Source organism: Calonectris borealis, chromosome 10, assembly GCF_964195595.1.
Source record: "Calonectris borealis chromosome 10, bCalBor7.hap1.2, whole genome shotgun sequence".
NCBI lineage: Eukaryota > Metazoa > Chordata > Aves > Procellariiformes > Procellariidae > Calonectris > Calonectris borealis.
The window spans coordinates 18,793,095-18,815,593 of record NC_134321.1 but is presented as its reverse complement, the minus strand read 5'-3'; the positions used below and the strand labels follow the sequence as shown (position 1 = coordinate 18,815,593).

General features: G+C 64.1%; 3 protein-coding genes across 6 annotated transcripts; all 3 read left to right on the top strand.

Annotated features, from left to right (window-relative positions):
• The first annotated feature begins 103 nt into the window (after window positions 1–103).
• On the top strand, window positions 104–4,223 carry NPRL2 (NPR2 like, GATOR1 complex subunit). Of its 4 annotated transcripts, XM_075159241.1 has the most exons (11): window positions 169–276; window positions 536–627; window positions 1,415–1,583; window positions 1,816–1,924; window positions 2,245–2,381; window positions 2,679–2,776; window positions 2,869–2,905; window positions 3,059–3,152; window positions 3,227–3,344; window positions 3,567–3,709; window positions 3,988–4,221. In XM_075159241.1, exons 1-11 carry the CDS (start codon window positions 205–207, stop codon window positions 4,053–4,055), a joined length of 1,137 nt encoding a protein of 378 aa, XP_075015342.1. In that variant the 5' UTR covers window positions 169–204; the 3' UTR covers window positions 4,056–4,221. The 4 variants fall into 4 exon arrangements, with proteins under 4 accessions (XP_075015343.1, XP_075015342.1, XP_075015345.1 ...); XM_075159242.1 differs by lacking the exon at window positions 536–627 and having other exon boundaries at window positions 104–276; window positions 3,988–4,223; XM_075159244.1 differs by lacking the exon at window positions 169–276 and having other exon boundaries at window positions 537–625; window positions 3,988–4,217.
• A 74-nt stretch (window positions 4,224–4,297) lies between these two features.
• Window positions 4,298–15,149, top strand: ZMYND10 (zinc finger MYND-type containing 10). The gene is made up of 12 exons (XM_075159240.1): window positions 4,298–4,395; window positions 5,204–5,312; window positions 5,890–6,006; window positions 7,147–7,200; window positions 7,300–7,452; window positions 9,565–9,653; window positions 9,942–10,042; window positions 11,411–11,583; window positions 11,895–12,020; window positions 13,738–13,859; window positions 14,060–14,185; window positions 14,847–15,149. Exons 1-12 carry the CDS (start codon window positions 4,298–4,300, stop codon window positions 14,929–14,931), a joined length of 1,353 nt encoding a protein of 450 aa, XP_075015341.1. The 3' UTR covers window positions 14,932–15,149.
• A 1,134-nt stretch (window positions 15,150–16,283) lies between these two features.
• Window positions 16,284–22,182, top strand: RASSF1 (Ras association domain family member 1). The gene is made up of 6 exons (XM_075159246.1): window positions 16,284–16,545; window positions 17,558–17,679; window positions 20,377–20,481; window positions 20,560–20,854; window positions 21,558–21,673; window positions 21,782–22,182. The coding sequence occupies exons 1-6, from the start codon at window positions 16,284–16,286 to the stop codon at window positions 21,926–21,928; spliced, it is 1,047 nt and encodes a 348-aa protein (XP_075015347.1). The 3' UTR covers window positions 21,929–22,182.
• The last annotated feature ends 317 nt before the right edge of the window (window positions 22,183–22,499 follow it).

Below are 22,499 nucleotides of genomic sequence, written 5' to 3'. Positions count from 1 at the left end.
GCTGCTGAATGGGTGGGCTGCGCTGTCGCTCAGAGTGAGGGCCCGCCTCCGCTGGCGCGGCCGTGTGACGCACCTCCCTCAGGGTCGGTGCTACGGTGGCCGGCTGGGCTCTCGGCGCATGCGCCTCGTGGGCCGCTACCCCGCCGCCGTCGCCGCTGCACCGGAGCCGGAGCGGGGCCCGCCCGGGCCTTTCCTCGGGCCGCCATGGGCGGCAGGATCGAGTGCGTCTTCTTCAGCGAGTTCCACCCCACGCTGGGGCCCAAGATCACCTACCAGGTGTGGGGGGAGTCTGCGCCTGCGCCTGGGCCCGGAGGGGGACGGGGGTCTGAAAGCACCTCCCGGGGGCCAGGGCAGGACCCTGGCGGGGGCCGGGGCCCGGGAGCATCTGCCCGGCGCGGGGGTCCGGGGCCCAGGAGAGCCCACAGGGGAGAAGGGGGGGGCAGGGGCGGAGGTTGTTCCCCAGGCGGGGGCGCGGGGCTGGGCCGGGGCTCGGCCGCCGGGTGAGGCTGGAGCAGGGCCTTCTGTGCCGCTGCAGGTCCCGGAGGACTTCATCTCTCGGGAGCTGTTTGACACCATCCAGGTGTACGTCATCACGAAGCCCGAGCTGCAGAACAAGCTGATCACCGTGTGAGTGTCGGCGAGCCTCCCCTCCGTCCCCCGTGGGGGCATCCGCTGTCCTCGCCACGAGTGGGGAAGTCTCTGCCAGCGGGAGACAGCAGCTTGGCGACGAGACAGTGCCAGCCGCCAGCTCCGGGCTCCCAGGGATTTCTGTCCCCGTGGTCGGCAGGTTCATTACGACGCCCGCAGTTACCCGTGCAGGGGGGCTGGGTACCTGATTCTGGGGGTGGCTGGTGCTGCATGTGGTTCTCTGTCAGCCTCAAATCCAGAAAAGTCAAACGAGTCACGGGCCAGCAGAAGTGTTTTGAAGGCTGGAGGGCACTGATGCTGGGGAAAAGCAGGTCTGACCGGCATGGGCTAGCCCAACAGGAAAGATGCAGGTGACTGCACTGATGCTTGCAGTGGGCTCTGTGTCCACCTATGTACTGGTTGTGCTGCATGAGATGGAGTCATCTTTGAGGAGATGCTCAGCAACCTACTTGTGCAGCCATTCTGCTGTTGTGTTTGAAGTGGTTGGGGGAAAGGAATGGGAAGCAGCACACCAGAGTAACCAACGTCTCTAGTTCCCAAAGAGAGCTGTGCTGGTTTTGAAAGGAGACTTTTCTTCTCTGATGGTTGACTCTTCCCCCCCCCACCTTCTTCAGACTGTGTGTTTTGCACTGAGCATTTGGGGATTAGGTATCACTTTTCCTGCAAAGCAGAAGCCCCCACCTCCAGAGCTGGCCGGGAACTAGCCTTGTGCGGGGCTCAGGCCTCCCTGAGAGCGTAGGTGCAGGTTATACTTGTCTTCCCACAGGACGGCCATGGAGAAGAAGCTGATCGGCTGCCCCGTGTGTATCGAGCACAAGAAGTACAGCCGAAACGCTCTTCTCTTCAACCTGGGCTTTGTGTGCGATGCCAGAGCCAAGGCCTGTGCGCTTGAGCCCATAGTGAAGAAGCTGGCTGGCTACCTCACCACCCTCGAGGTGAGGCCCGAGGGGAGGCTGGCTGCCTCACGATCCGCCCCGCAGAGTCACCGGTGTCTTGGTGCGCATTGTGGGTCACAGGGCGTTGCTCGGGCAGGGGCCAGGTTTACAGTGAGGAGAGGATTGTGCTGATTTCACTTGAAGATTAAGGGAGGATGGAATTAGAGACGTGTGGTTCCTCTAGCTGGTAATCCCGCAGGGAGGAGCTGACTCGATTTTCTGCTCTCTTTAGCTGGAAAGCGGCTTCATCTCCAATGAGGAGAGTAAACAGAAGCTGGTTCCCATCATGACCATCCTGCTGGAGGAGCTGAATGCCAAAGGAAAGTGCACCCTGCCCATAGGTACGGCAGCCGCGCCGTCCTCGGCCCGGCAGCGAGGGCAGGAGCGGGGCAGGTCGGTGCTGGGAGGCAGCTGGGCCATCCCCTGCCGGGTTGGCTCTGCCTGCGCTGCTCCCGGCAGCTCCCTGCCTGTCTGTGCTTGGAGCTGGAGGGTGTCCGAGCCAGCCTTGCCGTGGGTGGCTCGAAGGGCCAGGAGGGATGGGGTTATGGGCTGCAAACACCTTCCTCCACACGGCGTGGTGGTGCCCTGGGGCTGACGGTTGTGAGCTCCCAAGGGAGCAGAGGTTTCTGCGGGGCCTGAGCGCTCTCCCTTCCCTGGCCAGATGAGTCGAACACCATCCACCTGAAGGTGATCGAGCAGCGCCCGGACCCTCCCATTGTGCAGGAGTACGATGTCCCCGTCTTCACCCAAGACAAGGACGACTTCTTCAACTCCCAGTGGGATCTCACCACGCAGCAGGTCCGTGTGCTTGACCAGGATCTGTTGGTTGGGATCTGTTTCCAGCCTGCCCGGGGGCAGAGGGGAGTCAGGCTGTCCTGGAGATCACCCCATTAATGAGCACGATTTGGTGCTCCCCTTGTCTTTGTGCTTGGGCCTGCGAGCAACCCATTCACCCAAGATGAGGATAAAATGCTGCCAGGGCTGGAGCCTGCCCATCCCAGCGTGCTCCCAGAAACGGGATTCCTTGGGCTTCAGCGTGATGCCCTGGGCCTCTCTGCTCTCTCCCCTCTTAGCTCTCGCTTCCTCCCCTCCTAGATCCTGCCCTACATCGACGGCTTTCGGCACGTCCAGAAGATTTCCGCAGAAGCCGACGTGGAGCTGAACTTGGTGCGCATTGCCGTGCAAAACCTGCTGTGAGTGCGTGGAAGGGGGCCTGGCCAGCCCGCAGGAGGGGTGCTGGTGGGTGCTGGCAGAGGGTCTCTCACATTTCCCTGTCCGTCTGCAGGTACTACGGGGTCGTCACGCTCGTCTCCATACTCCAGGTGGGTCAGGCCATGAGTGGGGCCATGAGTGGGATTTGGGCAGTGGCTGTGCCATCGGGGTGGCTGTGTAGGGGGGACAGTGGGGTTCGGAGCGGGGCGGGTGCGTCTCTCGGAGCCGTGGCTGAGCAGAGCTGGTTTTCCCTTGCCCTCCAGTATTCCAACGTCTACTGCACCACGCCGAAGGTCCAGGACCTGGTGGATGACAAGTGTCTCCAGGAGGAATGTCTGTCCTATGTGACCAAACAAGGTACGGTGACCCTGCGCTGGGCTGCCGGCGGCGGCAGAGGGAGAGCGCGGCTGACTGGTGGCTCGTCCCCGCAGGGCACAAGCGAGCCAGCCTTAGGGACGTCTTCCAGCTGTACTGCGGGCTGAGCCCTGGCACGACGGTGCGAGACCTCATCTCCCGCTACACCCTGCAGCTCCAGAGGGTGGACGAGAGGTCAGAGCCAGCACCCTCCTGCTCGGTCCCCGAGGGCGGCGGTGACACCGGGGATGGCGGGGCGAGCGTGAGGGAGCGAGGAGGGAGTACCCAACCCTTGCATCTGTAGGTGGAAAAACTGAGGCAGCGGTGTGGCGCGGTGGAACCAGAAGGGAATGGGGGGAGCTGGGGTGTTTCAGGCCTCAGCATCGTGGTCCCAGTCTCTTCCCTCCTCGTCCCCAGGAGGCTCATCCAGTTTGGCTTGATGAAGGGCCTTATCCGGCGGCTCCAGAAATACCCCGTCAAGGTCGCCCGGGATGAGCGGAGCCACCCAGCCCGGCTGTACACAGGCTGCCACAGCTACGATGAGATCTGCTGCAAGACCGGTGAGGATCCGGGCTCCTCCTGGGGCTGGTGGAAGGCAGAGGACTGCCTGCGTGCCCAGGGCTGGGCACTGGTTTCGGGGTCTCCCTTGCCCCTTTGGGAGCCTTCATACCACAGGGAGATGGGGCTCGGGGCTGAACTGGGTTTCCAAGCCTATGCTGCCACGGGGAGGAGTTGGGGGGGCCTGGCCAGCCCCCCGACACCGCTGGTGGGCGCCCCAGCCAGCCCCGCACACCGCTGCCGGGCACCCCACTAACACCCCACTGCCTTTTCCCCCCAGGCATGAGTTACAAGGAGCTGGATGAGCGCCTGGAGAACGACCCCAACATCATCGTGTGCTGGAAGTGACGGCGGGGATGGCAGCCGGGCCAGCCGGGTCCGCACCGGGGCCCGTGTGTCCCCCCACGCGTCCCCCGGGTGTGTCCGCGGAGCCCGGTGCGCCCCGCCGGCCGCGGTCGCTCCTCCTCGCCGCCAGGGGGCCGCAGAGGCTCTTCCGTGCCGCCACTGGGCCGCAGAGGCTCCTCCGCGCCGCCAGGGGGCGGCAGAGAAGCCGCCAGCGCCCCCCGTTGCCATAGCGACGCGGCGCCGCCATGGCCGCCACCGGGCCGGCGCCGCTGCTGCCCGCCGAGGCCGAGGCGCTGGTGCGGGCGCTGCAGGGCACCGAGCTGCGGGACGCCGGCGGACAGGGGTGCGGGGGGCCGCCTTTGTAGGGGACGGAGTCTCGAGGGGGAGGGTTCTGGGGTGTCCCCGGAGGGTCTGGGAGGGGGGGAGCTCTAAATTTGGGTTGTCCCCGTTGGGGCTGTGTGATGTGGGGGGGAGAGGAGGGGACCCGGTTTTGGGGCCTCCCCAGAGGCTCTGGGTGGGGGTAAGGAGTGGGTGATCCCAGATCTGGGGGCGGGGGGGGGACATCCACAGAAGGTCTAGGGGAGAGAGGAGGGGCCCTGGTTTTGGAGTGTCCCCAGAGGGTCGGGGTGGGGATAAGGAGGGGTCCCCAGAAGGTCTAGGGTAGAGAGGAGGGGGCCCAGTTTTGAGGTGACCCCAGAGGGTCAAGGTGCGGTGGGGGGAGAGGAGGATCTCCAATTCTGGTGCCCTCCTGGAAGGGCTGGGAGAGAGAGGAGGGTCCATGTGGGAGGGAGGACAAGGAAGGGTCCAGACCTGGGATGTCCTCAGAGGGTCTATGTGGGTAGGGGTGATGGAGAAGAGGACCCCCAGTTTTGGGGTGTCCCCAGTGGGGTGTCTCATGGTGGGTGTTGCTGGGGGCAGGCAGGAGGGCAGTGGGGTTGGGGCTGCCACAGGTGGAGCTGCTGCCCCAGGGAGCGTAGGCTCGGGATAGCGTGGGGTTTAGGGGTGCCTGGCAGGCTTAGGGCATTTCCTGGGGATGGGGGTGCCGGGAGCAGGTTTTCCTGCTTGAGGGACCCTCTCCAGCAGCCCAGCGGAGCCCCAAAGCCGGTGGCCAGAGGTCTCTGGCACTGATGTCCTTGCTGGCTGCTCTGCAGATGGCTTCGGCAGCACGAGTGCGTGGAGAAGCTCAACATGCACGCCATTCTGAGTGCCTCCACGGGCCAGGAGCAGCTCCTCACTGAGCTGCTGGTCACCTACGCCAAGGTGAGCCTCCTTGGGTGCAGTAGTGGTCCCCATGCCAAGCCGTCAGCCTTGAGCTGGGTTTGTTTTGTGCACAACTTGCAATTTTGGAATAAAATGGTGAAGAATCTGCTGTATCTCCAGCGAAAACATTTGACTGGTGGTTTGCCAGTGTTGCTTTTTAAAAAAATTAAAGGTCAAGCTGTGGTATTTCTACTTGCTGGTCTCTGGTTCCTCTCTGGAGGTTGCTTGGTTCTCTTTCATGCACCGGCCCCTCCGGTTGCGGATTTCTGCCCTGTACCCACGGTGTTGCTGCCCCAGAGCGTGCCGGGCTGCACCGGGACGTGTGGTGCCCTGGACCTGCCCAGCTCCTTGGGGTCATCTTCCCCTTTTGCAGCCCCAGGAGCTCTCTCTGCCCTCTGGTCTGTTGGTGAAAAGCTGTTGATTTCTGAGCTGGGTGACTATAAACACAGTGTGCCCCAAGGCCGCCCTCCTCCGTGGGATGACTCCGAAGTCTCTGTGGCTGAGCGTTAGCCATAACTGGTTCCCACTCCGGCACTGGTCTGAAAGGCTTTGCTCCCCCCGTCCCTTCCCTGTCTAGATTCCTGTTCTCATTGGGGAGCTGATCTCTGTGGAGATCTGGAAGCACAAGATCTTTCCCGTGCTGTGCCGGCTGGAGGACTTCAAGCCGAGAAGCACCTTCCCCATCTACGTGGTGGTGAGTAGAGGGGCCAGTGGGAATAAGCCTGGAAATTGGGCGCGCACAGTTATGCTTAAAAATAAATCTCACCCTGAAAATCTCAGAGCTGGGGTTTTACATCTCAGTGGGCTGAGAAGCTGCGGTGGACAGTGTGACATGGTGGGAAGCACCTGGTTTCCCAAAGCCACAAGCAATGAGCCCGTGTCCTTGTCCTCAGGAGGGACAGAAACCCACTGCCAGGGGAGCTCAGGGGGAGCCCATGTAGGGCTGCACCCCTGCCTAATCCCACTGAGGGGATTGCCGGAGCTGCTGGGTGCAGCAAAAGCTGCTCCTGGAGGTGGCTGCGCTCCCAGCTTGCAACTCCCAGCGACTTGGTGCTACCCTGGCTCCGAGGCAGCAACGCCCCTGGGGTATTTGCCCCTCTTTGAGCACTGTTTTTCTCTGGCATTTCTAACCAGAGGGCTCTCCGAGGTTACATGCCTCCAAGTCAAAAAAAACATAGCTTTTTCTTACCGAGCTCCTGGGAGCAGCAGTCCCTTGGGCCATTCTTGGCAAGGGAGCAATCTCAGGAGCTCGGCTTCCATGTGGAGGCATGCAACCCTTGACCTAAGAGAATCTGCCTGAGACTTGGAAGTTTTAGCCCATTTTCAGTCCAGGGTAACGCTTTGCTGGGGAAAGGTGATGTCTTCCCTGGACAGCGGTTTGTCTGCAGCATTGCCTCGAGGCAGTTATCTCGTGGTTCCCAGACTGGGGACAAGGCTGTCTGCCCTGGTCCCAGGGGGCTGAGAGCAGCGCAGCCATGCAGAGCACTGTCCCGTCTCCAGTGGTGGCTCTGTGGTGGTGCCAGGGGCTGTAGCTTGCCCGAGGCCTACGGTTGCACTGCCACTGTAGAGACAGAGCCCTGAAGAGCCCTGCCTGCTGGGAAGTGTGGTTCTCTATCAGCGTGTTATAGTGTCATAGGCACTATATTAATATGAACCGCATGAACTGGAGTTGTTTTAAAGATTACATCACTTGCATTTGGCTCTTGGACTTGCGTTTGGCCACAAGTACGTAAGCAGCTTCTTAGAAGGGCCCTTTTCCTGGTCCCATTGCCTGTGTCCTCAGTGCTGGTGACTGCTCTGCTGTTACCTCACTCTTGCCGTTTTCCTCCCACAGCTGCATCATGAAGCCTCCATCATTAACCTCTTGGAGACAGTGTTTTTTTACAAGGTATGAGGCAGGTTCAGCTTCCTTCACTGTAAAGCGCCTGGGGGTGGAAAGCCATGGTGGCAGGGGCTGGCTCTCTGTGCAACTCTTGTCATTGTGAAGGAGATCTGCGAATCAGCAGAGGATGGCATTCTGGATTTAATTGATTACTGCCACCGAAAACTGACCCTGCTCGCAGCTCGGAGCGCCAACGGACAGATGGTAACCCCGGTGGAGCTTCGTCCCGAGGATCTTGCCAGCCCCTCGTCCATGCAGGTGAGGAGAAAGTCCTGTAGCTCACTGGGGACACGTGTGATGGAGGATGTGGGCAGCCTGAAGAGGCACAGGGGGTCTTCCCATGGAGAACCCCTTGGCTGCAATCCTGGCACCTTCTGCCCATCTCAGAGGGCGTCTGGTGCTGATGCTCATCCGTGCCAGCAGCTCGGCTGGGCTGGCGGCTGCACCCCCCTCCCTCCACCCCACAGCCGCGCTTCCGCCCTCTCTCGTGACGGTGCCAGCTTGAGCCTTCCTGCAGGACACAGTCTGAGCTCTGAGGGGGGGAAGCTGGAGAGTTGACAGGCAAAAATTCAGTACAGGGGCTTTGGCTGTTTGCTGTGGCTCTTAAAAGCTGTGTGGGTATGTCTCCCTGGAGCTTGTGAAACCACCTTAGCTCAGGCTGCCACTGGAGCCAGCCAGGGTTAACCATGAGAGCGATCCTTCCCTAAATCGATGTACAATACGACTAGGAATTGTCCTAACATGTTTCCCCCCAACTTCCTCTGCTCTCTGAGAAATACCTCCTCTCTGTGCTGTTCTGGGCCAGCAGCGAGCCCGGAGCTCTTCCCAGTCAGGTATTCCCGGGCTGCCACGCATACCTTCCCGGTGCAGGAGCTCTCTGCTTCTGGTGCTTCTCAGCACCTTGAGTTTTCTCCTTAAACTGCACACATCACGAGGAGTGTCTGGAGAAGCGAGGTTAAAGTGATAGCCTGCAAGCTTGGCCGTATCTCCCTGCATTGCCTCCATCCTTTGGCTTGTTGCCTGAGCACGTGCTCCTCTTCCAGAAAAGGGAAGGAAGTGGAGGGCTCCGGAGCACAATAGGGATGTTTTCCAGGAAATGTTTTCCCGGCTGGGGAGGGGAAGGAGGTGTCTCTGTTAGTGCTTTGACGTGGCTCAAGTTAAAAAACTGACCTTTTCTAGCCAATAGGGTTCTAAAAAGCGCTCGTCTCCCAAGGAGCCTGGTTTCCTCTGATTCATTCCAGCCCCTCCTGACTCTACATGCAGTAACCCCCTATGAAAAAGCTGTTCCTGCCCTCTCCTGTGTTGTGGAGCCTGTTGTCCTTTGTGACTGTGTATGGTGGTAACCCCTGGAGCAGGACCTGTTCTGAAGCACAGGCAAAAGATAGTCCCTGCCTGAAGGTAGCAGGGATGAGGTCTGGATACCAGGAGCTGTAGGAAACAGCCTCACTGGGGGAGTTTGGAGAAGGAGGTTTGGGGGAAGAGCCCATAAGGCTTTCTTAGTAGCGTGTGGGGCACCGGCACGGGGAGCGCAGGGCTTCTTACCGCAGGAATTTGGAAGGGAACTCTTGCAGTGGCGCTTTGGAGAAATACGAGTTGCTGAGGTCAGTGCTCTGCACATGAAGATGTGAGCGCTGAGCGTCTGGGACTGGAGAGGAGAAGCTCTGCCTGGGCCAGGGAGAAGGACTTGGCACCTCTCGGCCTAGCTATCCCGATGGTCTCTAAAGAGGCTGAGTCAGAGGGTGGTCAGGCTGTTAGCCTGAGCACGTGGAGGATGAACGGGCTGTCCATGCTGCCTGGGAAGGGAAGGAGGACGGGTGGCTGGAGAGCATGGCGTAGCTGTGGGCTGGGATAACCGCAGGCAGATATTCTAGCTGGCTGTGCACAAGCTAGAGGGGAGAGGCAGATCCAGGAGGGGTGGATAGAGGACTGCAGCTGCACCAGGGCCAAGTTTTTCCCTCCTCCTTCTCCTCTGGTTCCTCTGCTGATCATGCAGCTCCCCCCTCCCTCAACCTCACAGGTCTCTGCAGGGCCATGGGCCACAAGATGATCCTAGAAGGGGAGAGAGGAGCGGTCTGGGACTGGCCTCTTTCAGGGGGTGTCCCTGTGCAGAGGCGGTGCTGCCCGTAGCCACCCGTGACCTGTTAGGGGTAGGGAGATAAGAGACGAGCAACAGTGGGCTGCAATCACTTCTGTGGCTGCCCTGGCAAACAGGCAGCGCTGGCACAGTCGAGATGAGAAGCACAGTTTGTTTTGCAGGGCTCTGGTTTCCTCTCCAGTCTATGGTTACTGATGTGCAGACCACAAGCTGCCTCGCAGCAGCTCCTGGGAAATGGGGCCTGAAATCCTGAGGCTGTGCTTGTCCCTCCACAGGAGCTGCAGAAGCAGGCAGAGACAATGGAGTTTGAGATTTCCCTGAAAGCCCTGTCCGTGCTGCGGTTCATCACCGATCAGGTGGAGAGGTAGGTGCCCAGGAGCAGCACAGGACATGCGCCGAGCTCTCCGGTTGAGAGTCCTGCGGGGCCACAGCGGGTGCCTGGACCCCTTTCAGCAGCTGGCTGTATCCGTGGTGGCAGTGGCACTGCACCCCGGGGAGGCAAATGCAGCAGCACTCCACCCTGCTCCATGGTACTTGCGGGAACCCGGATCATTGTTTTTTTCCTGCCTCTCCCAGTTGCCTCAGGGAGCGTTTGTATCTGTTCTGGCACTTGTCTGCGAGCGCCATTTCACCCTTTCTGTGCTATCTCCAGTCTGCCCCTGAGCGCACTGACGCGGATGCTGAATACCCACAACTTGCCCTGCCTCCTTGTCGAGCTGGTGGAGCATTGCCCCTGGAGCTGCCGCGAAGCAGGTAGGGATCGTGCCCCGTGGCGGTGCTGTGGTGGTGTGCTGGGACCTGCACCCACTGATGGGTCTGCTGCAGGAGCCCTTACAGAAAGCTGCTCCCCCTCTACCCTCCCCTCTGGCCTCCTCCCCTTGCTCCTCACTAGTGTTCCCTGCCTGAAGCTGTTCAGCTCGAAAGCAGCTGCAGCACAGCTGGGCTGGGGCAGTGTTCCCAAAAGCCGATCCTCGCACAGGGTTGTATCTCTTCTGAGCTGATCACGGCCAGGACAGGAGCAGGAGTGTAGCACATCTGCCAGCCCCACCTGCTGAGGAGTCTTGTCCTGGACGCAGAAGGACCACAGTGCCAGTCTCAGCCTGTCTGCACCTTTCTCAGACAGCGCTAAGAGCTGGAGCCAGACGTGGGCTCTCCCAGGCAGCAAACCCATTGCCCTGAAGCTGCTGGTCATTGAGCTTCGCTCTTGCCGAAGGCCTCTGATCAGGTTGTGCCCATCAGCTGTCACCTGTGCCATCAGCCCTGCCTCCTGCACCTCTGCAGCCAGGCGTGCCCCCCCAGCCCCCCAACTTCCCCACTGCCTGCATCTGAGCAGTGGTGGGGCACAGCCTGGGGCGTGGGAACCCGCACTCCCCTCCGCAGCCCGGCACTAGGAGGGTCACAGCGCGGGCAAGGGGAGGAAGAGATCCTGGGAAGCACGTGGCTGTGCGCCTGCCGAGAGGAGCCCAGCTGGATGTGGGAGCTTTCCTCCTTCCTCCAGCCAGGAAACGCATCCCTTCTCTCCGCCTGTGTGCTCGGGGTATCGGAGAGAGCTTTGATCCAGGGCCCTGAGGGAGGGACTGGAAAGAAACAAGAGTGCAAAGGCATTTCCAGGCTGTGCAGATGCAGGGTTACATCCCCCTCCACCCCCCAGAGCAGCACAGTAGCTCCTAGAGCTTGTTTTGTCACTTCTGTTATATTCATGCTACTTCTGGCTTTCACCGGCAGAAGAACCTCCAGAAGAGCAGTTATTGGCCATGCTGATACCCCAAAACATGCCTCTCCAGCCATTCTGTTGCTGCAGCATGGGCTCCCCCACCATCTACCAGTGCTCTGCACTCCTGGCCAAGTACAGAGGGAGATATCACAGTTTCGGTTCCTGCCACAGCCCTATTGTTTTAGTACACATTCTTTATGCTTTCCGTGCTCTCTAATACATTGGCTCAGTACCAAGAAGGCTGCTACGCTGAGCAAAGAGGTGGGGAAACTGAGGCAGGCAGAAGCAGAGGGGCTTGCCTGTGGTGGAGTGAAGAAGTGAGCGTAGGTCAGCATCCCCACCTTTGAACTGTCTTCCCTCGGGCAGCGCTGTCTCTCCCTGGAGCCGCGTGTTCTTCTGTCCCTCAGGCAAGCTCAAGAAGTTTGAGAATGGTGCGTGGCACGTGGTGCCCCCTGAAGACCAGGTGAAGATGACCAAACTCGATGGGCAGGTGTGGCTTGCCCTCCTCAACCTCCTGCTCAGCCCCGAATGCCAGCGCAAATACCACTTTGATGGCTTCAACAAGAGCCAGCTCCTCAAGGTAGGACCCTACACTATGAAGGCCGTGGGCCCTGCAGCACAGAGTAGGACCTTGCCAGCACTAGGCACCTCCGGGCATCTCTCCCTGTCCTCGCTGTGGGCTCCTAGGAGCCAGTGGTGGGAGAGCAGCGGGGTCTGTCACCGTGCCAGCAGCAGCAAAGCTTGCGTTTGCGAGTGCATCTTGGGAGACCCCCATGGGTCATTCTGCCAGTGCCCCACAGATCCTTGCTCTTGCCATGCTGCTTCCCCAGATCTGGCTCCGTTGTCTTGACCTCTCTCCGTTCGCTCTTGTCTTCCCCTTTGTGGCCACAGCTCCGTGCGTTCCTGACGGACGTCCTCATTGACCAGCTGCCCAACCTGGTGGAGATGCAGAGATTTCTGAGCCACCTCGCAGTGACAGAGCCAGCTCCCCCCAAAAAGGATCTCGTCCTGGAGCAGGTATCCTGTGGCTCTTCCTCCACCTCTCCAGCCACTCCGCTTTAAGCCTGATAGCTCCCTACCCCCTTTTCCTCCCACCAAGCTCAGCTCTGGAGAGGTGGTGCCCTGGTGAAGCAGCCAAGCACCCATTTCACAGTTACACCCTTATTGCCAGCAAAGTTCTCCGTGGATGACATGAGAGCCTTGTCCTGGCCGCAGTGGCCAAGCAGGCACAGCTAAAGGCATAAACGCTGGGTTCTAAACAGCTCTCCAGATCGCATTGAGTCCCTGGGGTGGCGGCTGCATGGGCCAGAGACAACCCCTGCCTTGTTTTGACAATTAACTCTTTATTTAACATTTGTCAGTGTTTTCCTGCTGAATTCTGGACTCCCCAGGGAAGAGTCTCCTTTTACAGCCCTGACCCGGGGCTGTTTGGCACACTGCATACAGAGGGATGCCAAGGTCTGGTGATAGAGGCTGGAGTCAAACTGGTCCCAGCTGGGGAATTGGGAATTGCGCCTGAGGGTCTTCAAACAGTGTGAGGTTCTTGGGGTTTTTAATCCGTGTAGTGGTAGTCTCTGGAGAAAGGTGTTTCTGCTGCCTTCTCATGAGCTGAGGGGAGAAACTGTGTGTGGGGCAGATCTGCAAAGAGGCAGCTGAGAAGAGCTGGGAGAGCAGGAGCTCTTCCCACACCGCTTCCCAGAGCGGATGGGTAGGTCGGGCAGCAGCTGCTTGGGCTGTGCGCACGGGGAGCATGCTGCTCCCAGCGCGGCTGGCCACGTGGCCCGGGAGGAGGGTGATGTGCCCTGGCCAGAGCTGGCTGCGGCTGAGCCAGAGGTATGGCTTGTGCCGGGAGCTGGGCCTGGGGAAGGCTGCAGGCCGGCAAGCCGAGCGGTTGGGGACGGTTATGGATTCGCTCCACGTGCCTCGACTGCCAGCGTGTCAGTGGGGCAGGGACAGGCAGCTGCCACACTGGGGACCTTGCCCAGCCGTCGCCCAGGCTGCTGCCCTTCTCCGTAGCTCTACTTTTGTGCCGGTGCTGCTCCTGCCTCCGCCAAGGGCTGGGGCTGAGCCCAGCGGGTGGGCAGGGGGAGCCAGCTGGAAGCACACACATGGGCTCCCTGCTCTGCCCAGAAAGCAGTGAACTCACTCCTTGTCGCCGAGCCAAGCTGAGGAAAGGCCTTTTTCCATTCGGCTGCTCCGAGAGCAGCTTCCTCCCCTTCCAGGCTGGCTATTTTTACTCTGCTGGAGAAGGCAGCGCTGTTTGAAGCAGCATCGTCCTCTCCAGAGCCTGAACTCCACGCGCCGCTCTTGGCTGGTGCTTTCCCTTTTGTGCTGGCCAGCCCTTCCCCGGGTGTTCATCTTCGGGGAAGTGACGAATGGAAAAATCTGCTCAGGCAAACGGCTCCGGAGCACGGGGTTCACACAGGGTGCTGAGATCCCAGGGCTTTCTGTTCAGGAGCCCAGGCCTCGGGGCTGAACTCATTCCCAACCGGACCCTGAAGGTTTTGCCTTGTTTCACCTGAACACTTGTTGGCAAGTGGATCCGTCCCCTTTGTGAACCCAAAAGCACCCTCGCTCCCTGCACCTTTGCCTCTGCACATGCTGCTCCGCTCACCCTCCTGGGGGGTGCGCTCCTCGTGCCCGGGGCCAGCTGCCCCCCCTGAATGCCCCCATACCACAGCGCCTTCGGTCTAGCTGCAAGCACCCCTTCCTCCTGCTCTGCCTCTCCCACCAGGTTCCTGTCATCTGGGACCACATCCTCAAGAAAAACACGGGGAAGTGGGAGGCTATCGCCAAGCACCAGGTGAAGCGTGTCTTCAGCCCCACCGAGGAGGAGCTGAAGCTCCAGGCACGCAGGTAAGGCCCTGGCACATGCACGCAGGATGCCCAGCGGAGCCAGTATCCCCATTAGCAGGGGCTGGAGCTTAGCACTGGGAGCATAGAGGGGTCCATGGTACTGGCTGGGGATGTCACCTCGGGCAGGGTGCAGCGGGGACAGCTCGCTGCTTGTCAGCAGTTCCTCGTGAGCAGCTTCACCCCCTCTCTGCCCACCACAGGTGGGCACAGACCTATAGCCTGGACATGATGGAAGCTCTGGCCCCCGACAAGCCCCGCTGCAGGGTGTGTGGTGCAGAGGCGGCCAAGCGGTGCTCTCGCTGCCGGAATGAGTGGTACTGCACGCGGTAAGGGAGACCTGCCATCCCCCTGTGTCCCCCGCAGCCCCCCAGTGTGTCCCCTGCTCCCCAGAGCCCCACAGACCTCACCGCAGGATGCTGTGAAAGGGCCAAGGGAAGCCAGGGGTCCCACCGCTGCTCAGCACTGCTGGCTCTCCGTTTGCCACGTACCTCTCCAAGTCTTACGGTGGGGCTGATGTCCCGGGACGCTGGTGGAGGGGACGCTGGTGGAGGGGACGCTGGTGAGTGTTGTGTCGCCACTGCCAGGTGCTGAGCTCCTGACCGTGTGTCTGCCAGCCCACGCCGACAGCAGCGACGGGCTGGGTTTCCCATGGTGACACTGCCTCCCTTCCCTGCACTTTGGTGGGGCAGGAGGGGGGAGAAAAGCACCCGTGGCTCTTTGGGTGCGGGTGATGGGCTGGGATGTGGCAGCTGGGATGGTGGCAGTAAATTAAATCTCTGGTCCTGAACCATACGGCAAGATCTGGCGTTAAACCATCTTAGCCCCCAGAACTGGGAGCCGTATCCCCCTCCCTGTTGGGCTAATGCTTGGCCGTGCCAGATCCCTCCCCAGTGCCTGGAGGAGTGTGGTGCTGGGGTTTGTCCTTGTCACGGGTTCAGTGCTGGGCTTCGCAGCCAAGCCCCTGAGCAGCGGCCTTCCCCTCCGCAGGGCGTGCCAGGTCCAGCACTGGCAGAAGCACAAGGCTGCCTGCAACTTGATGGCCGGGGCGCCGAGGACAGCGGATGACCTGTAAGGGAAGCGGTGACTGGCATCTGGCCCCCGGCTCGGCGAGACAGATGTTCCCCCCGCATGCAGCCCAGCAGCCGGAGAGGAGAAGCCGGCAAAGGCCCCTTCTCCCTGCTCCCAGCCCTGCGCAGCGCTGGCCGGGCTCGTCCTCTCCTCTCCCACCTCCCCGCCACGCAGCCTTCTCCAATAAACCTCCTTCCGCACCCCACTGCTGCGTGGCTCCTGCTTTTTTTCTCCTAGCTGAAGATGCTAAACCGCTTCCTCCCCTCCCCTGCACCTAGGGAGAGGGGCCTGTGTCCGTTTTTCCCCTCTGCAACAACAGAAATCCCAGAGAACCCAAAAAAAGAGCTGATAAGGTTGTGGTTACCAGAAGGGCCAAGCCCTCTGCGGCCGAGGCACATGAGCCAGGGGAGGGAAGGGGGCGAGAAGCCCTCCGTGCCGCTCTTATCTTTTGGCTGCCGTCGTTAGAGCGGCGGGGGGAAGCAGAGGATGTGGTTAGCACGAGCACCTTGCTGTGAGAAAGCAGATGAGTTTCTCGGGTGTTCGTCATCTGCCATCTCACAAGGATGATTCCCCCCGCCCTGTCTTCTCTCGGTTGATGTGACATTAGCACCGAGGGCTTGGCCCCCAGCCCACCAGCATCTCTCTGCAGGGTTTACTGGTGGCCTGCTGTGCCTTGGGGTGAATCCCCACCTCTCCCTGGCCAGCAGCCGCTGCCGAAGGGCTGGAGTCTTTGAGCACGACTGGGAAAGCTTGGCGGTGCCGGCATCGCAGTGCATCTCCTGTTCTGATGAGGTGCCTGAGACCCCCCCACACCCCCCAAAACAGGCTTTGCACCAGCGCTGCTGCTGCAGGAGCCATGACAGCGGGCAGGAAACCATCTCGGTCCGGACGAGCAGCCCAGGCTTGGGGCAAGGAGTAAACTCCTCACACCGAGCCCAGGCTGCTCGGCCGGGGCTGCGGCCGGACTGAGCACAGAGGCTCTCCGGGGGAGCTTTGGCTGCTCCTTGCCTGCTGCTGGAGGTTCCCCCAGCCCCTTTCCCCGCTGGGAAACTGAGGCACGGAGCGAGGCTTGCCCCGGGCCTGGGAGAGGCGGCGGAGAGAGCGGGGCTGCCGGAGCGGGGCCCCGCTTCCCCGGCAGCGGCTCTGGGAGCCTCATCCCCGCCTCCAGCCCGCCCCGCCGGGCTTGCCGGGACCGGGGGCGGCGGTCGGGACCCCGGGGCGCTGCGCGGCTCCCCCCGCCCCGCTTCTGCCTCAGTTTCCCCCGCTGTGCCCGGACGGGGCGGCCCCTCCCGGTCCCCGCCCCGGCCCCATCCCCGGTGCCGGCCCCCGCCGCGCAGCGCCCGCGGCCGCCGGGCCATGGAGCTTATCGAGCTGCGGGAGCTGCAGCCGGAGCCGCGGCCGGGCCGGGGCCGCCTGGAGCGGACCAACGCGTTGCGCATCAACCCGGCCCGCCGGCCCGGCCCCGGCCCCGGCCCTGGAGCGCACCCCGACCCGCGGCTGACGGCGGCACCGGGCGCCGGGCACCGCTTCGAGCCTCGGCGCCGCGGGCTCCACACCTGGTGCGACCTCTGCGGGGACTTCGTCTGGGGCGGCGGCAGGAAGAGCCTCCAGTGCCGCCGTGAGTACCGCGTCCCGGGCCTCCCGCCACCGGCACCCTCTCCGGGCACCGGGCATCCTACCACCGGGCACCCCCACCGGGCACGGGGCATCCCGCCACCGGGAACCCCCACCGGGCACTCCCACCGGGCACAGGGCATCCCGCCACCGGGGTCCCCCACCGGGCACGGGTCATCCCGCCAGAGGGCACCCCCACCGGGCATGGGTTATCCCGCCACCGGGCACTCCCACCACTGGGTACCCCCACCGGGTACCAGGCATCCTGGTAGTGGGCACCCCTATGGGGCACCGGGTGTCCCATGACTGGGCACGGGTATCCCAGCACCAGGCACCCACACCGGGCACTGAGCATCCCAGTACTGGGCATCCCCACTGGGCCTGAGCATCCTGGTACTGGGCAGCGGGCGTCCTGGTACTGGGCACCCCCACCAGGTACCACGCATCCCGGTACTGGGCACCAGCACTGGGCACTGAGCATCCCAGTACTGGGCACCCACACTGGGCACGGGCGTCTCAGTACCGATTACCCCCACTGGGCATCAGGCATCCTGGTACCAGGCACCCTCACCAAGTACTGGGCATGCCTGTACCAGGCACCTGCACTGGGCCTCCGGGCACCAGACACCCCCACCAGGCACGTCCCGGTACTGGGCACCCACACTGGGCAGCCTGGTACCAAGTACCCTCACCCATACCAGGCACTGGGCACCAGGCATCCCAGTACTGGGCACTGGGCACCCCAGCCGTCAGGCACCCACATTGGCGAGCCCAGGCAGGGAGCACAGGCACCGCGGTACCAGCCAGCAGCATGGCACAGCACCGTGTCCTGCATGGGTGCTGGCCCCTGAGCCTTTGGCACCGGCACAGCATGGGCAGGCAGCTGGCACCGGGCACCGGTACTGGCATCACGCACCAACCCTTGCCCCACTGGGCACCAGTACCATCCCCAGCACAGTCGCTGACCCTGACACCCAGGGCCATGGTGGTGACACTGGTCCTGTCCCCGTCCCCAGACTGCAGCTTCACCTGCCACTACCGGTGCCGGGCCCTGGTGCGGCTGGACTGCAGCGGCCCCCCGGGTGCCGGCGACGAGGACGATGGCACCGAGCAGGCGCTGGAGAAGGACACCAACGTGGTAGGGCCTGGCCCATGTGTGCGAGGGAGGTCATGGGCGGGGGGTGGCCAACCTGGGGGGTGCCTGGGCTGGGGGTGGCTGTGCCGGGCTGTGCCATGCTGTGCCATGTGAGGCCATGTCACGTCATACCAAGCTATGCTGTGCCACACTGTACCAGGCCATGCTGTGCCATGCTGTGCCAGGCTATACCATGCCGGGCTGTGCCTAGCCTTCCTGGGCTGAGCTGTGCTGTGTGAGGCTGTGCCATGCCAAGCTGTGCCAAGCCACGCCACGCTGTGCTGTGCCATGCCAGGCTGTGCCATGCTGGGCTGTGTCGAGCCATACTGGGCTGGACTGGACAGTGCCAGGTTATCCCATGCTGAGCTGTGCCAAGCCATGCCAGGCTTTGCTGTGCTGTGCCATGCTGGGCTGTGCTGTGCCATGCTAAGCTGTGCCAAACCAAGCCAGGCTGGTCTGGGCTGGGCTGTGCCATGCTGGGCTGTGCCAAACCATACTGGGCTGGGCTGGGCAGCGCTGCGCTGTGCCATGCCAGGCTATGCCATGCTAAGCAGTGCCAAGCCATGCTGGGCTTTGCTGTGCTTTGCCGTGCCGGGCTATGCTGTGCCATGCCATGCCGTGCCAAGCCACGCTGGGCTGCGCTGTGCCGTGCCACGCCAGGCTATGCCATGCCGGGCTGTGCCGGGCCGTGCCGTGCCGTGCCCAGGCCGTGCCGCCCGGGCCGGGCCGGGGCACGGGCGGGTCCGGGCGGGCGGCGCCGGGCGCGGGTGAAATCACCGCCGGAAGCCGGACCGCGCCGCGCCGCCCCCGGCCCGCGTCAGCCCCACGGCCGGGGCGGGGCCGGGCCAGGGCCGGGAGCGGGAGCGGGAGCGGGGCAGGGACGGGGCCCGCGCCGAGCCGAGCCGGGACCGGGACGGCGACAGGCACCGGGCGGAGCCGAGCCGGGACAAGGAGCGGGACTGTGCTGAGCCGAGCCGGGATAGGGACCGGGACCGGGCTGAACCGAGCCGGGATAGGGACCGGGACCGGGCTGAGCCGAGCCGGGACAAGGAGCGGGACTGTGCTGAGCCGAGCCGGGATAGGGACCGGGACCGGGCTGAGCCGAGCCGGGAGAGGGACCGGGACCGGGCTGAGCCGAGCCGGGACCGGGCTGAGCCGAGCCGGGAGCGGGCTGAGCCGGGCCCCAGCCCGGGGGCCGGCCGGGCTGGCGCGGGGCCGGGTGTGCCCGTGTGCCCGCGGGGCCGCGGGGCGGGCGGGTCGGGCCGTGGCCGCCGCCGTGTCCGTGCCCGTGGCCGGGGCGGGGGGCGGCGGGGCCGGGGGCTGCGGGGCGGCGGCGCTGGCGCTGCGGCGGGGCGGCGCGGGGGGCACGGGGGGCAGCACGGCGAGCAGCGGCTACTGCAGCCAGGAGGACTCCGACTCCGAGCCCGAGCTCTTCTACACCGCCCGCACCTCCCTCGGCCGCCGCCCGCGCCGCCGCCAGGTCGGTTCCCGGGCCGCCGGCCGTGACGTCACGGGGTGACGGGGTGACGTCAGCCGGGGGGAGCGCCCCCCCCCCCCGGACCTGGGTGCTGGGGGGCAGGTGAGGGTGGGCTTGGTGCGGGGCCAGTTGTCGCCCTGCCATGGGGAAAGCATGGGGTGAGCGGGGTCCTGCCATGGGGCAGGCGTGGGGTGAGCGTGGTCTTGCTGTGGGGGCAAGAGTGGGGCTGAGTGTGGCCCTGCTGTGGGGTGGGCATGGGGGTGAGCATGGCCCTGCAGTGGGGTGTGCATGGGGGCAAGCGTGGCCGTGCCGTGGGGCAGGGTGGCCCTGTCCGGCTGGATGTGGTGCTGTGGGGTGAGCGAGGCACAGTGGGGTGAGCGGGGCTTCACTGCCTGGCACGGCTGCCCCATGGCCCCCCGGGGCTGGAGCTGCTCCTAGAGGGGGTGAAGGACATTGCTTGGGGCTGCCGGGGTGAGCCACCCCCGGGGCAGCCTCACAGCTGTCCCCTTCCCGCGGGGACCCCAGCAGGGTGTGGCAGCACCCGCATGCCATGGGGTGGCTGTGGGGGCCGGGAGCCCTGGGTGCTCCCCAGCCCCACGGCACCGTGGGGACACGTGCAGCTCTGTGTGGTGGCTCCGCAGCCCCATGTAAATACTCATTAGCGGGTGCCAGCGGCAGGGACGCCGAGCCAGGACGCCTGGGTCCCCCCTGCGCAGGGCTGGCACTTTGAAGCGGGATGCCGGCGGCACGGGCGGGCTGCGACCCCAGCCTGGCCCTGCCCTCCTGCCCTGAATCCTGGGGCATCCCCGCGGGCGCCCAGCCCGCCCTGCCGCCCCGGTGCCGGGCTGGCGGCTGCTGGTGCTCTGCCTCGGGGACACCTCTCTGATCTGGGGTGCCAGGAGGGGACGCCCGGCCCCGGGGTGTCTTCGCGGCGAGTTCACCCATCCCTGTGGCCCTGGGGATGGGGACGAGGGCTGGGGCGGGGGGGGGTGGCCGGTGGCGGTGCTGGTGTCCCTGGAGCAGGGCTGGGGCCGTGGTGAGCTCAGCTGTCCTTCCCCGGCACGGCCCAGCTCAGCGCCAGCCGGGCTGATGCAACCCCGCGCAACCGCCCGCGCGTGTGTCAGCCGGTGTTTCGGGGCAGGCTGGGGGGTGGTGGGACGCTGGGGTGGGCGGAGGGGTCCCCCCCAGCCGCGGTGCTGCTCAGCCCGGTCGCTGTCGCGCAGGATGAGCCCGGTGAGTGGGAGAAGGCAGAGCTGGACCAGGCGCAGGTGGAGCAGCGGATCAAGGAGTACAACAGCCAGATCAACAGCAACCTCTTCATGAGCCTGGTACAGGGCTGGCGTGGGGCTGGGGGGGTCACGGTGCCCTGCCCTGGCCCCACTCACCCCCACCCCGGTGTCTCCCAGAACAAGGACGGCTCCTACACCGGCTTCATCAAGGTGCAGCTGAAGCTGGTGCGCCCCGTCTCGGTGCCGGCCACCAAGCGGGTCCCCTCCCTGCAGGCGGGGCGGCCGGGGCCGCGCACCCAGGGGGTGAAGCGCCGCACGTCCTTCTACCTGCCCAAGGGGACCGTCAAGCACCTGCACATCCTCTCGCACACCCGCGCCAGCGAGGTCATCGACGCCCTCCTCCGCAAGTTCACCGTTGTCGACAACCCCCGCAAGTTCGCCCTTTTCGAGAGGTCCGAGAAGGATGAGCAAGGTAGCGCCCTGGGGCGGCCCTGTCCCCGTAGCGGTGGCCGTGTCCCCGTGGTGGCAGCTTCCCCTGGCAGCAGCGGTTCCATGGTGGCAATGTCCCCAGGGTAGTGGTGTCCCCCATGGTGGCAGCATCCCCATTACAGTGGTATCCCCCATGGTGGTCGTGTCCCCATGGTGATCGTGTCCCCTGTGGTGGCAGCATCCCCGTGGCGGTGGCGTCCCCCATGATGGTGGCGTCCCCATGGTGGCAACATCCTTGTGGCAGTGGCGTCCGACATGGCGGCGGTATCCTCCCTGGCAGCAGTGTCCCCATAGTGGCAGCTTCCCCTGGGCAGCAGCATCCCCATGGTGGCAGCATCCCTGTTGTGGTGGTATCCCCTTGGTGGCAGTGTCCCCAGTGGCTGTGGGGGTGTCCTCCATGGCAGCAATGTCCCCATAGTGGCAGCATCCCCATGGCAGCAGCATCCCCGTAGCAGTGGTATCCTCCTTTGGTGGCAGTGTCCCCTGTTGCCATGGGTGTGTCCCCTGTGGCAGCAGTGTCCCTTACGGCAGTGATGTCCTCCGTGGTGGTGATGTCCCCATAGTGGCAGCATCCCTGTGGTGGCAGCATCCCTGTAGCAGCAGTGTCCCTCATGGCAGTGACGTCCCCATAGTGGCAGTGTCTCTGTGGGGATGTCCCCCCTCGTGACACGTGCCCGCCATTGCAGTGTACCTGCGGAAGCTGGCCGACGAGGAGCGGCCCCTGCGGCTGCGGCTGCTGGCCGGCCCCAGCGAGAAGGTGCTCAGCTTCGTCCTGAAGGAGAACGAGACCGGGGAGGTGAATGTGAGTGCGGGGATGGGGAGGGGACGGGCACCCGCACCCCCCGGGGGACGTGGCTGTGGCGGGGAGGACGCCATGTCCCCGTTGCGATGGCAGCTCATGTGCCCGCAGTGGGACGCCTTCACGCTGCCGGAGCTGCACAACTTCCTGCGCATCCTGCAGCGGGAGGAGGAGGAGCACGTGCGCCAGCTGCGGCACCGCTACGCCCGCTGCCGCCAGAAGATGCAGGAGGCGCTGGCCACGCGCACGCCAGGGTGACCACGCCGCCCGCGCCCATGGCCAGCCAGCGCACCGGGACCCTTGCCTGCCGGCGGGTGGGGGCACCGGGGAGGTGGGGTGGAGAGGGGCACCCCGGGACCCACTGGGCTATCGCAGCCCCCATGGGGCTGGCCCAGGGAGCGGGTGTCCCTGGGGGGAGCGAGTGTCCCGAGGGGGTGTGGGTGTCCCCAGGGGAGCGAGTGTCCCTGGGGGGAAGCAGGGCGTCGAGCACCAATAAAGGCATCTGGGTGACGAGGCCTGGCCTGCGGCATGTCCTTGGCGGGGAGGCCCGGGGGGCCGGGGCGGGCTGGGGGTGGGGTGGGAAGGGACACGAAGACACACCCCCCCCGCCCCGGTGCCATTGGAGCGGGGGTGCCCGCACGTGGCGTGGAGCCCCGGCGGGGCTCGAACCTGCGGACCCGGGGTTCCCGCCGGCGCCGGGCGGGGAGGCGGGCACGCCACGTGCCGCTCTCACGTGACGCGGGCATCTCTCTTCCCGTGTCACGTGTGGGGGACATCGCGGGCGCCGGAAGTGTCGCAGCGCGGCGGCGGCGGCGGCGCACGCAGGGAG